This window comes from Trichechus manatus, unplaced genomic scaffold (genome assembly GCF_000243295.1).
Source record: "Trichechus manatus latirostris isolate Lorelei unplaced genomic scaffold, TriManLat1.0 scaffold00136, whole genome shotgun sequence".
NCBI lineage: Eukaryota > Metazoa > Chordata > Mammalia > Sirenia > Trichechidae > Trichechus > Trichechus manatus.
Genome location: NW_004444072.1, coordinates 2,364,485 through 2,381,757, shown reverse-complemented (window position 1 = coordinate 2,381,757; position 17,273 = coordinate 2,364,485). Strand labels below are relative to the sequence as shown.

At 39.9% G+C, this 17,273-nt stretch overlaps 1 protein-coding gene across 3 annotated transcripts in view; it reads right to left on the bottom strand.

The window, feature by feature from the left end:
* PLCL2 (phospholipase C like 2) overlaps positions 1 to 17,273 on the bottom strand; it is a 222,339-nt gene that overhangs the window by 59,772 nt on the left and 145,294 nt on the right. Inside the window, exons 3-5 of one of the 3 annotated variants that reach the window (XR_002825434.1) lie at positions 16,619 to 16,822; positions 16,068 to 16,436; positions 5,904 to 13,385 (exon numbers count right to left, since the gene is read on the bottom strand). Coding sequence is in view for 2 of the 3 variants with exons in the window: in XM_023739538.1 (XP_023595306.1) it covers positions 16,395 to 16,436; positions 16,619 to 16,822 (246 nt within the window). In the remaining variant the exon portion in view is untranslated. Of the gene's footprint in view, positions 1 to 5,903; positions 13,386 to 15,052; positions 16,437 to 16,618; positions 16,823 to 17,273 lie in introns of those variants that run through there. The other 2 variants (XM_023739538.1, XM_004385280.1) reach the window with 2 other exon arrangements.

Here is a 17,273-nt window from a genome sequence, read left to right as displayed (position 1 = left end):
TGCACTCCTCAACCTTCCGAGGAAGGCTTTTTGTGTGCATATAAATTAAAATCAAGTTTGGGGAAATGTAGGTACCCTGGGAGCAGAGATATCAGGGTAGGAAGAGCACACGATAAATATGTCCTTGAGATCAAGGACACTTTTATCCATTCACCAGAAATACACTCTGAGTGTCTGTTCTGTGCCAGGCATGGCTGTCGGTGCTGCGAACACGGTGGTGTGAACAGGAGACACTCGGCGGTCTCTGCCATCTTGGAGCTTGTATTTGGGGAAGGAAGGAGAGGGATACCTTAACAAAGGAAACAAACTAGTGAATGTGTAATCACAAGCTAAGAAGAGGGTCAGAAGGAAATGAATAGCATAAAAAACAGCAGGGTGTGGGGATCTACAGAGGGACTTCAGAGCACCTTTCCCATTCCTGCTGGAAGGGGCGCTTTCATGGCACTGGTCTCTGCCTCCAGCACACTTTCTAATCCCTTCCCTGCGAGGACAGTTTTAAATAGAGTGTGGTTAGCACAGCCTGCAGTTTATAATCTGAGAGAAAACCCTCCTCCCTGCCTCAGGGAGAGGGACAGGAAACTGGGGGTTTTCAGAAATGATGAAAAGCTGTTTACTAACTCCACCCAATTCCCCTTTCTCTACCCAGCCCTTTGCCCTACCTGACCAGAAATGCTTGATTTGGCTGAAAAAAAAAAAACACGACTTAAACTCAGTTCATTACCAAGCAGCACGGTCACGATCATGCATACTATTAAATGTACATAAAGTTAGTTACTTTTTTTTTTTTTTTAAATGATAACACACAACTCTGCAGACAACTGGTTGGTTGCCACCATTTTCTACTGACACAGCACGCTGGTCTCATGAGCGCCATAAAAAATCAGAGCAAACGTTTATTTCCACTGGCTTTCCTTGCCTAGTTTCCGTCTCTAGTTTCTTCAGGCTCCCGACTGCCAAAATGATACAATCAGTACTAGGGTTTTTTTTAAGGAAGGGCCCACTGTTTTTTCTCTTCAAGGAGAGGAAGACTCAGGCAATTCTAACACTCTCCTACTGGGTTAACAACCACACCGATGTTCTTAGGGATCAAAATTCAAACTGCACTCAGAACATTATTTAAAAAGAAAGAAAAACATTTAAAACCATTCTTTAAGCTAGCAAAAGTGAAATCTGGAAACCAGTGTATCAAAATACCCTAATGACTTTTTCCAATCCTCTTTTTGCAGGATTGGCAAACTTTTTCTGTAAAGGGCCAGATAATAAATATTTTCGAGACTTGCAGGACACAAGTTTCTGTCTCAACTGCTCAACTCGGCTATCGTAGTGTGAAAGGTCATAGATAATATGTAAATAAATGAGGATGGCTGTGCTCCAATAAAACTTTATAGATCCTGAAATTTGAATTTCACAAGAGAATTTTCATGTTCACAAGATAGTATTATTTAAAAAAATTTTTTCCCCAATCATTTAAAAATGTAAAAATCATCCTTAGCTTGCAGGCCATATAAAAATAGTGGTGGGCCATATTTCCCAACCCCTGTTCTAAAATGTTACATAACATATTATTTGGTGATCCCATTAACTCCCTTTGCCATCAAGTTGATTCCAACTCATTGAGACCCTACAGGACAGAGCAGAACTGCCCCATAGGGTTTCCAAGGCTGTAACCTTTATGGAAGCAGACTGCCACATCTTTCTCCTGCGGAGCAGCTGGTGGGTTTGAACTGCTGATCTTTTGGTCAGCCGCTGAGTGCTTAACCACTGCGCCACCAGGGCTCTTTCTATTTGGGTGATATGGGACTAAAAATACTCATGATAATATAATTTGATATGCTACATGCACACTTTATTAAAAAACATGAAAAATCAAGTACAGTTATTATTTTAAAAGAATAAAAATATTTTATGATCTATGTAGGCCAAAGAACCATCTTGTTATAGAGATTCTAACACCAATCAAAAGGAGCCCTGGTGGCACAGTGGTTAAGCGCTTGGCTGCTAACTGAAAAGTTGGTGGCTCAAACTCATCAGCTGCTCTGTGGGAGAAAGACGTGGCAGTCGGCTTTCATAAAGATTAGAGCCTTGGAAACCCTATGAGGCAGTTCTACCCTGTCCTATGATGTCACCATGAGTCAGAATCGACTCGACGGCACCCAACAACAACATTGGTCAAAGACTTTCACAGTTTGACAAGAAAGATAGGGCTTAGTTTTAGGAAATCAACTAAAAATTAGTAAGTACCATCCCAGTTACATTTAGCGAAATAGTCAAGTAGCCATTTCTACTCACAAAGATATAATTTTTTTTTTTTATTTTGGTACCAGATAAGTGGTTTAAAAGCTAAAATTATTCTGTGTCATATAATATAACATAAATGATGGTATAAACTCCCTCACCAGTGTCAGAGAGTATAATTATAAAGGACACTAGATTGATCAACATTTAAAAGAAAATATTTGAATTTAAGATTTCATAGGTAGATGAAAGAGATGACATATAAAAATCCGTAACATTTAGCCCTAAAGACGTGACTACTACTAAATGTGGTAAGGAACTAAATGTTTTAAACGCCTTAACATATTATTTTTAAGCTAATTGGTAATTAAGTTTGCGGAGTTAAACTTAACTCTTAACACATTATATTGTCCACCCACTGAGTTTACTGCGAGAGTAATTTTCTTATGGTTCAGCATTTAAAATGCCCTAATTAAGTTAGAAAAGATCTTAAAGCTATTATTAAGTGCTATTTTTATTCCTGATAAATTCGTGTGGTAAAATCAGCCTTCCGGTATATTAAATTAAAGGTGGTTATTTTAGTGGGTTGAGTGGCGTTCATTATTTCACAGCAATCCGAGGGAATATAAGTGAAAAGAATACAAAACAGGACCTGTCAAAACAGAATAACCAGTGAGCGACAGTTCCTGCAGTTCCCACTGAAAAGAGCAGTTAACGAGTACAGGGGGACCACCATCGAGACCTGAGCTGGTTTGAGAGGTTAGGTGAGGGTGAGCCCTCCCACCTGTGCAAAAACAAGAACTAAAGAATCCACAGGCAACGTTTTCTTATGAGCATTAAGTCAAATGTAACACATCAACAAAATATGGGCTTCAAAACTTATAAGGTGTCAAAATGTTATTTATAGGAATCCACCTGGCTGTAGAAAAAAAAATCACTACCTCGTTATTCAAAAGGCTTTGGAAAAATATTTAAAAAATTTTTTTTTCCAGGTCATGACAAAGGGGCACAACAGACGACAGAAAAAAAGGTCAGAGATTAATACATTTGACTGCTCAAGAAAAGATGCCAGAAGGTGGACCAAGTAAGTGTCAACAATTACATTTACTCAAAAACGATTCTGAAATCTGTAATTTTTCATGTAAACTAGTTATTTAATAGCTTCATTTTTATGATGTAAATTCCATCCAAATTATTCCACTTCTTACAGTTATCTCCTAAAATGTAATTGCACAACAAAGACTATGTGTCCATGAAAACAGACGAGCTTACCACTACATTTACAAACAAATCTATGTATCACCAGTAACAATTTTATGTAAGTATCTGATGTAATTCACTGGGTTACTTTCAATCTTTTCAGCTCAGCTCCAAATTGAACTTGGAACACTGCCGAGTCTCTAAATGGAAAAGCATATGCTGCTCTCAACTACAGAAGAACGGGCGGCAATAAATTAAATTAATTCTTGATGAATGAATCTTGCATTTATAAAGTCAGGGGATGACATCAAGAACATCAAGATTCTAAACAATTAAGTTACATTATCACTGCAACTTACATGCTTCCTAAACTCTAACCTGAATATGGACAAGGAGACACAATATTAAATGATTCATTCTTTTTTAAAATTTTATTGTGCTTTGGGTGAAAGTTTACAGTGCAAATTAGTTTCTCATTCAAAAATTTATACAAAAATTGTTTTGTGACATTGGTTGCAATCCCTGCAAAGTACCAGCACTCTCCCCCTTTCCCTCTCCCCCCGGGGTTCCCCATGTCCATTTGTCCAGTTTTCTTGTCCCTTCCTGTCTTCTCGTCTTTGCTTTTGGGCAGGTGTTGCCCATTTAGTCTCATATACTTGAAGCACAGTCTTCATGTGTGTTATTGTTGTTTTATGGGCCTGTCTAATTTTTGGCTGAAAGGTGGATTTCAGAGTGGCTTCAGCTGAGTTAGCAGGATATCCAGGGGCCATAGTCTCAGGGGTTCGTCCAGTCTGTCAGACCAGTAAGACTGGTCTTTGTGAATTTGAATTTTTTTCTACATTTTTCTCCCTCTCTGTCCGGGACCCTTAATTGTGATCCCTGTCAGAGCAGTCAGTGGGGGTAGCCAGGCACCATTTAGTTCTTCTCGGCTCAGGCTGGTGGAGGCTATGGTTCATACGGTCCATTAGTCCTTTGGACTAATATTTTCCTTGTGTCTTGGTTTTCTTCATTCTCCTTTGCTCTGGATGGGATGTCACTTGCAAATTTTTAAGACCCCAGATGCTACTCACCAAAGTAGGACATACAACATTTTCTTTATGAACTATGTTATGTCAACTAACCTAGATGTCCCAAGACCACGGTCCCCAGTCCTCAGCCCCAGTAACTTGTTCCCTTTAAGTGTCTGGATGTGTCTAGGAAGCTTCTAGGACTTTGCCTTGGTCAAGTTGTGCTGACTTCCTCTATAATGTATGTTGTCTTTCCCTTCACCAAAGTTAACACTTATCTACTATCTAGTTAGTGATTTCCCCTCCCCGCCCCTCCCCTGCCTTGTAACCACCAAAGACTATTTTTTTCTGTGTGTAAACCTTTTCTTGGGTTTTTATAACAGTGATCTCATGCAATTTTTGTCTTTTTGTGATTGACTTATTTCACTCAACATAATGCCTTCCAGATTCAACCATTGTGTGATGTTTCGCAGATTCATCATTGTTCTTTATTGTTGTGTAGTATTCCATTGTGTGTATGTACCATAATTTGTTCATCCATTCATCTATTGATGGTGATTCATTGTTCTGATTAACATTTGACAAAAGAAAAGTATTTTTAAGAAGAAATTTACCTGTGTGGTTCTTCCTGGTTAATTGTATGCAACACTTTGAAGCCAGCACTGTTAAAATAATCATTCAGGTAAAAGATCTCTATTTAACTCACTGAGGAACATTCTGAAACCAAAATGGTGCCCGACATCAGGGTCAACCACAGATACAGGTGGCAAAGGCAGCCACTTTCCCAAGTGGAATGAAGAACCACCACAAGGCTTCATACTCCCAACTGTCCAGCTGGTCTGAAATTGCCACTGTTAAGAAAACTAAGTTAAACAGTGAAGGTGCATTCATTTCCTGGGTTCTCCAATGGGGTGTGGCTCAGAGACTGTTGGGTGTTTCAAAGCGGAGCCCACACCTGGGGGGCTCTGAGGTTTCTATCACAGGTCTCTGTAAGCTTACAGCAATGAAGATGAATACATCGATTTCTCTTTCAAAGCAGCCAGCACAGGCTGGAACAGCCACCTCCACAGTGCTGGGTGGCGGGTCAAGGCGAGACACAGCCCTCCTTTGGGTCCAATGTAAGAGCAATCCAGAGGGCTCCCAAATGCCAGGGGAGAAGCAGGCTGAATGCATTAATGAGCTATGAATTATATATCCTGGGTCAGCTAATTTTCATTTTTGTGAATCTGAAAGGATTTGGAACTCACAAGCTGCATAAAGACATACAAATTACCATTCACTGAAAGCCAATTAGGTTCTTTGTTTCTTTGATCATCACTTTTCTGTCTGAAAAAGATTTCTACAAAGAGGACAATCACAATCCACAAAACTGGATGTAGAGATGATACCATATTGCAGGCACTACAAAAGTAATTAATTACAAACTAAGATGTCAAACAAATTCCGGATTCTTCAAAACTCTTTTTTTTTTTTTTTTTTTTAAGAAGGGGAGTATGTTACTAACAGTGTTTCATGCATATTTCAACAGCAAATGAAAAATTTTGAATCTGGAAAACTTCAATTGCTAGAATGATGTATGCATGAGTTGCATGTCCTTCAAGTTATATTTTTCTCCTGTTGGCAATTATTGGGCTCAACATAAAAGCTTCATCTAATCCAAACACAACAAAAGGATGCCACTTTTCCAGGATGTTCTAAGAAGACTGTTATCTAACAATACTAGTTAAGGTAACAGAGAGTAATTTGGCTCTGTTTCTCTTAATGATGATAATATAATCCTTCGAGCTGGCCTAGTTCTTAAAGTTATCATATCATACTTCTAACTGTACTTTCTGGCTCCCCCCTGAAACACCCAAGTCTTTCTTCAGGTGCTATTTCAGGAAGATGGTCTTTACAGCCATCCAGAAGACAACCTGCAGCGGGGAGGGAAATCCAACAAGCTAGTTGGCTACAGCAATAACAGAGGCATAACGGGATAGTGTAAAAAACTTATTTTTTTTTTTTTTACACATTTTCCCATATTTTATAAATCGTGTTGCCCTGGGAGCTTTCCATCCATTCAACAATGAACTATAATTTAAGGACACTCATGTTACCACCACCACTCCCACCAGGAGAGAGATGGAAACGACATGTTTTTCTCCATCTGAGTTGAGTGTGAAGTCTGAACTCAAACTCTGCTTCACAGGCATAAGGCCATGAAGAGCTGAACTAAAATGATGGCCACAAGAATGGAAAGGCAACTGTCTCTCCTCAATGAAAGTTTATTTCTTCAAAGTCTAAGAGAGCCTGCGATGAAAGGCCTGGTGATCTATTTCCACAAAATAGACCACCTATAGAAAAACAGCTTTACTCTGACATACATGGGGTTGCCATGAGTTGGAATCAGCTCAAGGGCAACTGGTTTACAACACAGCCAAAAAGTTTACTGAAACGACTGGGATAAGAAAGCTATGTGTAGGGGCATGGAACCAGTATGCATCACGGCTAACCAAAAGAACTGTGTCTATGACCTATAGAACAAGTACAGAATCTTAATAATGTATAAAGTCTTTTTTTTTAGTATACTTTAGGGTCCTTGACAGAGAAAGAAACTTAGCAAACAACTTAAGGAGATGCCCTGAGCTTCTGCAGAAAGAGAAACAAAAGGCTTCTAGCCAAGAAAAGAAAATAGCAAAAAAAAAAATCTTTAAAGAAATTATTCAAGACAAAATTCAGTATTCAATGTGGAATTTGACAGGAGCATAGGAAGTAATCCCTCCGCTCTTGCATAGGGAGAAAAAAGACCACAGCACTTCAATATCTTAGTTTTATCACATACGTAGTAGTGTTCTTTTGCATAAAGCATAGGTTGAAAAAGAATTTCCCAAACTTTTCTTGGGCTTTAGGTGTCAGATATATTTTATACATATTTTCTACCAGAGTCAGGCAAACAAAGTGCTTGAAAAATAAGCAGTTTCTCTGCCCCATTAAAATGCAACAGAAAGGCTCTAAAAGGAAAATTAAAACAGTGAAGACCTTACCATATAAATGGCCCCAAACCCTAACAGTTCTCCAGGCTGCTCTGGCTCAAATGAAACCTACTCAAGAACTAGAGTGAAGCCAACAGCAGGCTCCCATTTCTCATGCACCAACATGGTCGGACAGCACTCTAAGTCATTTGTTTTCTAGCTTACTTAGAAATTTTAAATCAGACTGTTAGTCTGTCGGATAATACCGTGGCTGCTTAATACCATTTATCACTCCTTGTCTGAGGACACCATCTGACAACAAGGTAAACTGCACTAAGGCTTTCATCTGTCCTCCCAGAAGGTTGAGAGCTGGATATCAAATGTGAGTGATAAAGTGTATATGATGACATGTCTTTCAAGGGGATTGCCAGCCCCCAAAATGCTACTTTCTCCAACTGTTCGTTGCTTGCTGCTGTCGTTAACAGCTGTCGAGTCCACTCCGACTCACAGCGACCTTACGTATAACAGAATGAAACGCTGCCCAGTCCTGTGCCATCCTCACAATCATTGGTATGTTTGAGTCCATTGTTGCAGCTATTATGTGAATCTGTCTCATTAAGGGTTTTCCTCATTTTCACAGACCCTCTACTTTACCAAACATGACGTTCATTGCTTAGTATCTGTTGTGTGCATGTGTGAATACTTCTGAACATGTGTTCCTCAATGACGTCTACAGATGTGTGTAAAACTAGAAAACTGGATCAGAAATACAGACTTACATATAGTCGCCACCACCTGCACTTCCTGTCTTGAAGCACTATCTTCCAAAATTTTCCGAATGGCCCTGCTTCTAGTTACTCTGTGGCAGCTTGCTATATCTCATCCCCGGACATGTGATGTTTTTATTACATAGTATCTTTTAAACACTTCTTTTCTCCTCCTAGTGGCTTAGCAGTTTTAACTGTTCTGATCTCCATTCTGCAGGTTACATCCACGTTTCCCCAATCTATCACCTTTTTTTTTTTTTTTAGCTCAATCTTATCCTTAAGAATAATATTCTATCTGGCCTTTTTTCTCTGGTCATAAATGTTGGTAAAGTCGACACCTCCAATTAAAAGAAGCTTTTAATGTCAAGTTCTGTGGCAGGAGTGTGATAAAAAGAGCTACAAAAGGAGATGGAATCAATGGTAACCTTATTACAGATTGTCTCTGGCTTGGCCCAGATGGGCAGAATCCATTAGTTATGAAGTGTGATTTATCTTCTCGCTGCATTAATCACTGGCAAGAAAAAAACCCATGAAACTATACCGATAACATAAAATAGAATGCTCCTGATGTTGTGTGCCAGTTGCCAAAATGGTTTTTATTTGGAAAAAAATCCCTTCGTTTCACATACTTTATTCAAAGACCCTTGTTTATTTAAGGAATATTTAAAGTCATATGTTAGAAAACTCAAAAAGTTACATAAAAACATTCACAGACAGCAAATAACATCCTCTTAGGCAAAGCATCTTGTTCCTCCCTTTCAGCACTTACAAAATTCCTATTCTCTACCGCATATGTGGGTTCTCCAGAGTACGTTTTCTTAATTAAACCTGAAGGTAATTAAAATCAACATTTTTTTTTTTTTTGGAACTGCAAGGAAAAGGCGTTCAAAACAAATTAAGTTTAAATAGAAAGTGTGGACAAAGAGACTGCAATGATAAGAATGACTTAACGCGTAATTGCGGAACAAATGGTTGCCTGAGGGTCTGCCGCTGCGTGTACAAATAGCCATACTGCCCATAACACAGAGTTGGGCATCGTTTTCTTTCATTACTTTTTCTTCTTCTATCCTTTTCATTCCCTATGATCTCATCTTCAATTTAATTACAATGGCTGAGGGGTATTCCATAGTACAGAAAAACTGTAGTGAAATCAATGAAAAAACTTTTAAAGAGAACTTTTTTCACGTAATACTATACAAAATATTTCAATTTCCAATTTTTTTTCTCTGTAAAGGAAGAATGTTGACTCCTTGGCCTCATATGTCAGTATGGATCTCATAAAATCAAAAAAAAAAAAAAAATTCAAGTCTTAAACAGATTATTCTGGTCAATCTAAATAAAGATAGCTAGAGAGCAGAATTATCACTCTCATGCACATTAAAAAGGATGATAAAATCATTTTGGTTTAAAAAGATGATGAATTAGATCACTTATATTGGTGGGGGGAGGGAAGATACAGTACTGAAATCCCAGTGCTGACCCGTTCTTCAGAGTGCTGTATATTATTAAAGAGTATCAAGTTATTCACTAAAAACCAAACCCACTGCCATCGTGTCAACTGTTGACTCATGGTGACCCCGTATGTTTCAGAGTACAACTGTACTCCCTAGGGTTTTTAATGGCTGTAATCTTGTGGATTGCCAGGCCTTTCTTCTGTGGCACCGCTGGGTAGATTTAAACTGCCAACCTTTCAGTTAGTAGCCAAGCGCAAACTGTTTGCGGCACCCAGGGACCATAGTTATTCACTTACCAAAAACACCAAACCCGTTGCCATCAGGTCGATTCCGACTCATAGACTCTTAAACTCAGGCTACATAATCTGTGTTTTTCTCCCAGCAGCTTTTAATTACAGGCGAGAACAAGCTCAGTCTCGATATTTGACTGTAAACAGTGGATGCGATCAAGTTTGTTTAGATAAATTTTAAGCGAAATATTTAAATTTTTAATCTTCTGAAGTAATAATATTAAAGAAATTTTCAGATACTTATAATTAGATTTCTTTGAGTGGAATTGGATTTAACTATTGATTACAGTCTTCCTTATTTTAAGTTCATCAAATCTGTCTTTTAATACATACCAAAGTATGCAAAATGAATTATATTTCACCTTCATGAGGAGCAAGACTCAATAAGGTACCTATGACTTTACAGACCAACCCCACATGAATAACTTTAGTGTTCAAAATATCACAGATTATTACTGAAGATGCGGCTCTGTGGCACAGTGGTTGAGAGGTCAGGCTGCTAACCAAAAGGTCAGCAGTTCAAATCCACCGGCCACTCCTTTGAAATCTTATGGGGCAGTTCTATAGGTACATTGATCGTTCACCTACATACCCTACATAGTTAATTTTCTGATCTGGCTGAAGAACAAGAATTGGCTGGAAAGGCTGCTTGGGCTCTGCCATTAATTTGCTGTAGCACAGGGTTTCCATTTTCTCATCTGTAAAAGTACTCAACAGGTGGTCTCTGAGTCCTCTTTTACCCCCAACCCTCAAAGAGCCCACATGCTTATTCTGTGAAGAATCTTTCATTGCTCAAAACTATGCAGGGACTCCCCATTACCAATACAGTCCAAACTTGGGTTTCCTAGAATATGTGCTTTCCATTTCTAAACACGTTTCACTTGTGAATTCAGGTTGCAATATCAGTTGCTGTGGAGTTGATTCCAACTCATGGTGACCCCGTGTATGTCAAAGTAGAACTGTGCTTCATAGGGTTTTCAATGGCTAATTTTTCAGAAGTAGATTGCCAGAACTTTCTTCCCATGCGCCTCTGGGTGGACTCGAATCTCCAACCTTTCAGTTAGCGGCCAAGCATGTTAACTGTTTTCACCACTGAGGAACTCCCAGGTTTCAATTCGTTGTTTTTAGCTGCTGTTGAGTTGGCCCCCAATTCATAGGGATTCCACACACAGCAGAACAAAATGCTGCCTGTATCACTGTGATCCAAAGAGTCTTCACAGGCTGATTTTCAGAAGTAGATCACCAGGCCTTTCTTCTTACTCCATCTTAGTCTGGAAGCACCCTGAAACCTGTTCAGCATCATAGCAACACTCAAGCCTCATTGACAGATGGGTGGCGGCTGCACATGAGGTAGACTGAACAGGAATCAAACCCAGGTCTCCCGCATGGAAGGCAAGATTTCTACCACTGAGCCACCAGGCTGCAATAGCTCCCCTATTATCTTTACTAGTTGAAATCTGACTCATTCTTAAAGACCTAGCTCAAAGGTCAATGTTTCCTTCCTCAAGTCTTCCCAATCCCTAAAGCTGAAACTGACCATTTTCTCCCGTGAACATCCAAGTAAGTTCTTTCTATATTTAAAAATCTGTCTGTTGATCGATCGATCTCTATCTATTTAATCTATCTACCCACCTACCTACCTATCTAATTAACTATGGACACACTTCATCTTTTCTATTAAATAGTAAGCCTCCTAAGAGAAGAAAAAGTCTTGTCTTTATATTCCCTCATGGTGACTAGAATAGTCCCTGGCACAAAGTTATTGTGCTGTTAGGTGTTGTCAAGTTAATTTTGATTCATAGAGACCCCATGTGACTGAATATAACTGCCCTATAGGGTTTTCTATGCTGTAATCTTTACAGGAGCAAATCGTCAGGATTTCCTCCTGCAGATCAGCTGGGTAGGTTCCAACTGCCAACTTTTCTGTTAGCAGCCAAGTGTTTAACTGTTGGGCCACCAGGGCTCTGGTACTCAATGATACTTTTTGTTTAATAAGTGAACAGTGTCTTACACATGGTAAAAGCTTATAAAGGGTGTGGAATTCACAGCACGTACTATTTAATCGAGGAGCCCTGGTGGCACAGTGTTTAAGAGCTTGGCTGCTAACCAAAAGGTCAGCAGTTCAAATCCACCAGTTGCTCCTTGGAAACCCTATGGGGCAGTTCTACTCTATCCTATAGGATTGCTATGAGTCGGAATCGACTCGGCAGCAATGGGTTTTATCTTTTAATCACATTGTCACTTATTTTATCTCTCTTGTTGAAATAAACCAATTAGATTTCTACTATATTCCACTTCAGAAGGATTTAACACTGCCATCTTAACTAAAGCAAATCAATTATTTAAGTAAAAAAGTACAACTCTCTGATTCCATAGTCATAATGTATGATATAATACATATTATGCAATGAAATATAATAAATATGAGGTTGTGGGAAAGTGCCCAACCATGTGGCTTAATAACGGAAGCCACCTTCTATCTGATGAAAAGAATAGGACAGGTATGAATACAGGGACTCAAGGGCCACTGCTGTTTAGATAGTCAGAGGAGTTAAGCTGATTGGGGGAGCTTGACCCAGGAGAAAAAGCTGAGTCCCTAAGAAATGGAATAGAGTACTTAAGGACACTGGGCTCATGGGGACAAAGTAGCCTCGTTTAAAGGCCCAGGCTGGCCCTTAAGGCCTCCCCAGCATGACAAGGCCTTCAGGTACAATATCAGCAGGTGCCTTCCATCCTAGACTGTCGTGTCCTGACTCCAGCACTGCTGACCAGCACCCGTTCAGTCTCACTCTCCACACTGGTCCAGTCCTTGTTTTTAACCACCCCCAACCTGCCTAGTCTAAGAAGGCATTTGTACTGGTTCTCTTCATCCTCCACTCCTGGCTGGCTTTGACACCCGCCTTTCTGAACAGGATCTGGGCTCAAACCTCCCCACTCCCAGGATCCAAGAAGGCACCACAAATAGGGCAACAACAGTATCTGCTCAGCTGTGAGGAAGTTCTATTTGTTGGTAATCACAGGATCCATTAGGTCAATCTGCAGCCCACGGCTAGGGTGACCATACAATTAATTGTCCGAACAGGGAGATTTCTAAGAATGACAGAGGGAATTATTACTAATTATGCTGGGACAATGGGTGTATAAACAGGGTCTGCCCCAGGAAAGCTGGGATGTGTGACCACCTTATGAGTGGGTGTTTTTTTCTAGCCTCATACAGGCTTATACATTGTTCACATTTCCACAATCTTTCTCCATTTTCATAAAGAAAGTGGCATATTTCTCATATACTATTTTATTAATAGAAGTTTAGAAACTGCAGAGTAATCAAAGTCCTGATAGTGTATATACATATCCGTACGTTTTCAGGAAGTACCACGGTACTGTCCTCACAGAGGGACACGCCTCAGCAGTGTAGACTGGGAATGATTCAGAGTTCTGGAGAGGAGAGTTTCTCAAATGACCCTTATTTCTCACTTGGAGTCTTCAGGTCATAAACGGGAAACGAACAAAATGAAATGAGATCATATTTCTAAGGTTAATTTTGGGTCAAGCTCAATACAACATTACAAAAATAAGGAGCTATACTTAAAGGTACAGGCTGTCCAAGACCTTTCATACATTTTCCACCAATATTTAATCTATTCGCTCAGCTAGCTTTAATAAATTGTTACACAGTGAGAAACCATCAAGTCACTAAAAAGGGACTATAAAATATTACAAGAGTTGTGATATTGCTGTAGAAATAATTTGAATTTAATTTTAAATATTGTACAACTTCTTTTATCAGGTGGAATTAAAAACAAATCAATAAAGCCAGAAGTAGAATGCAGAACAGCTGTTTCAATTACACATTATAAAAAAACTAATTTCACAATTTAAAAAAGGTAAACAAGCCAATACATTCGGTCTTATGACTTCTTTGACAACACACTATAAAGTTACATGCAAGTAAGACTTATGCAATAAAGTGTTACCGTCTACCAGGAAGAGGAAGGGTCAGGGGAGCAACAGGCACCGAGCTATACCTGTGCCAAATACTGGGGCGGGTGCCGCAGAGGTTGTTGGTGCTCATAAGGACGTTTAACTTAGTCTCTGAGAACCCAGTCATGGTCACACTTCCGATCTGGATTAGCATTCAGCACTTAACTAGGTCCTGGGCATTAACCCCTTGCCCAGTCTACCACATTATCACTTACGGGGGCACCCCATCCCCAGTCTCAGGAAGTCTCTGTTAAAAAGTTTATCAGGAACAAATGTCACTACATGATTGCCACAGAAATCAGGGAAACATCTAAGGGAGTGAATCATGTTCAATTTTGGTCAATAAAATACAGCTGCACAATGTCTAATGATTTTATTTGGGGCTTCAGCTTAAAAAGCATTAACAGATGTGAACTATTTCTTTTGGCTTCTTACCAGTAAGTTTAAGAGGTGGGAACTAACTAGGTAGTCTGGGTCATAGCATGGAAAAACTCTTCATACCTTTCCATTTTTATCCCTTTTACCTATCATTCCATTTTTCCCCCCAGAGCAATCTAAGTATAAGCTTGCTATGTTGGTTTGCTTCCCAGTCCACTCCATTTACCAGATGCTAGTAGACCGGATAGCTCCTTCAAGATAGGGCCATTCCTGTTCATCTCTGTGGGCTCTTCTGCACATAGCACAGTGCTTCTTCACCCAAGGTTTATCAGACACATTTGATCCTGGCCTTCCTCTTTTCTACAAGGTGGATGCCTGTCATGGTTTGAATTATGTCCCCCCAAAAATGTGTGTATCAATTTGGCTGGGCCATGATTCCCAGAATTGTGTGGTTGGCCTCCATTTTGTGATTGTAATTTTATGTTAAAGAGGATTAGGGTGGGATGGTAACACCACCTTTACCCAGGTCACATCCCTGATCCAATCAATGTAAAGGGAGTTTCCCTGGGGTGTGGCCTGCACCACCTTTTATCTCTTGAGAGATAACAATTCAGAAAGGGAAGCAAACAGAGAGTCGGGGACCTCATACCATCAAGAAAGCAGTGCCGGGAGCAGAGTGCATCCTTTGGACCAGGGTCCCCACACAGAGAAGCTCCTAGTCCAGGGGAACATTGACAAGAAGGCCGACGGAGAGAGAAAGCCTTCCCCTGGAGCTGACGCCCTGAATTTGGACTTTTAGCCTACTTTACTGTGAAGAAATAGATTTCTCTTTGTTAAAGCCATCCACTTGTGGTATTTCTGTTGTAGCAGCACGGGATGACTAAGACAGTGCCACTCTCTGTGGTTTGCCTTCCGTGTCTGAAGTTCAGTCCCTGTATCTCTTACTTGACCGTGAACTCTAAGCTGGAAATAACAGGGAATGATAAGTCTGCTACTGCATTAGAACCTAGGAAACAGCTCGAATATAACTTTTTAAAGGTAATGAAATGATAAGCTGTTTAAAATATTGTTTCTTTCAACTTGTACTTCCAGATCCTATTCATCCAAAGACTAAAGAAGCATTTTCCAGAATGTGCTCTTCAGAACTTTTGGTGTTAGAGATAATCTCCTGTGGTCATGTCAACTGGTTGAAATAGGGCACACTATATCCATCTCCTTCTCAGGAACTCACTGTGCTAGCAAATCAAAGGCCCTGAGAAGTCCTATAGTAAAGGGTTCTGATTAATTTTTTTCAAATGAGTATTTCCCAAAATTATTCCACCATGTAACCTTCTCCCTAGGTAACCAACATCCTAAGGAACCGAGGCTCCACAGAACCCACTGTGGGAAATTGGTCTAAGGCACCTCCCCTCCCTCCACCCACCCCTGAGATGCATAAATCCCTCTTAGTTACACCTTTCAGACCGATTTGTAAAACATATTTCTATTAAGGTTCATGATGCCAATTCTGCTTTGAGCTTTGACCAAGGCAGGCTATATCAGAAGAAGCCCAGTGGAGGAGGTGTGAGGTAAGGCCTCTAAGCCCCTGAGCACCCTGGATAGTGAAGGCTGATGGCTTGGTCCATCTGGAAGGGGTGTCCAACTTACAATGAGTTCTCACCTTACTCACAAGGAGTTCTGATAGCTTCAACTATGTCTTGAGCTGGAAATGGGTATTGTTCACCCACCAAATCCTCTCATAGAGTTATAACAATTCAGAAAGTACAGTAAGAGAAGGATGCAATTAAGAAAATGCAAGAAATACCTTAAGTGCAGAAGTGTAATATTCTAGGAGGCCTGAGGACGCACCATTAACGTTAGGCTGGTACCAGACCATGGGCATGTCAGAGCAGCTGCTGAAAGGAAGGGAGCCGCCACACAGGGCAGAATCATGTCATGGAAGCATCTGCCCCTTTTGGCACGTAAAATTTATACTTAAAAAAATTAAATGTCTCACACTTACCAGTTTGAAAAACTAAGACAAAATGAGTGAATCAATGGCTGGTTACAGGAGGAAAAAAACGTCTTTACTACATACGTGTGGAAAATGGCACAGCTTTTAGAAATCTGTTCAGATCTAGTTCTTGAGAAGCTAGTTATTGTTTAATCCAACTGAAGCAAGTACCTCTGAATCCTGCTTTTCAAAATGACAACAACAAATACTAAACTCTTTGAAACATGGCAAGGTCAGGGGAATTACTTTTCCAATACATGGACTAGGAAAGCACACATTAGCAAGGCCTCCTATAACATGTCTGATGTATCGTCTGAAGATACCTTATACCCAGGCTCCATAAAGTGTGAACAGTGGCTCACCGTGTCGTAAGTTGTTACGATCTTCTTCAGAACCTCAGGCACGATTCCCTGCAACTCCATCATGGGATACTGCTCGCTGAGATTCAGCACCACCAGGGGGGTGTTATCAGGCCCCAGAAAGCGGGGAGACACCGCCAACATGCACTGCATGAGATTGGCCACAGAGGAGAGGCCACACAGCTCCTTGAATGACACCACTGCGTTCTGTTAAGCAGAAAAAAGGGAGGCGTTTATAACTAACCAGGGGTTTTGATTTCTCATGTATATGATGCTTGACATACTTGATTATACTTGAACCTCATGGTACAACAGTTATTAGAAATGTTATGACTGAACTGGTTAATGACTATTTTATCCTGGGAAAAAAAGGCTAGTTTCCAAAGTAAATACGGTTATATAGGTATCTGTAATACAATTTATCAAAAGTACTGAAAAGGCAAATAAGCCAAATTCTTCTGAAGGGCACGGCCTCTTTTTAGATCAAAGTTCATAGTAATGCTAATATTGATATGCAATTATGAACAAACAAAAAGAATGGTTTCTGCATTCAAAGAAGGTAAAGATCAAGAAAAACCCAATCAGGTGTGTAAAATAAGTATCAACTACGCCAGCTATCCAAAAAGGAAAGGAAAATGTGTGAGGCAGAAACTTGACT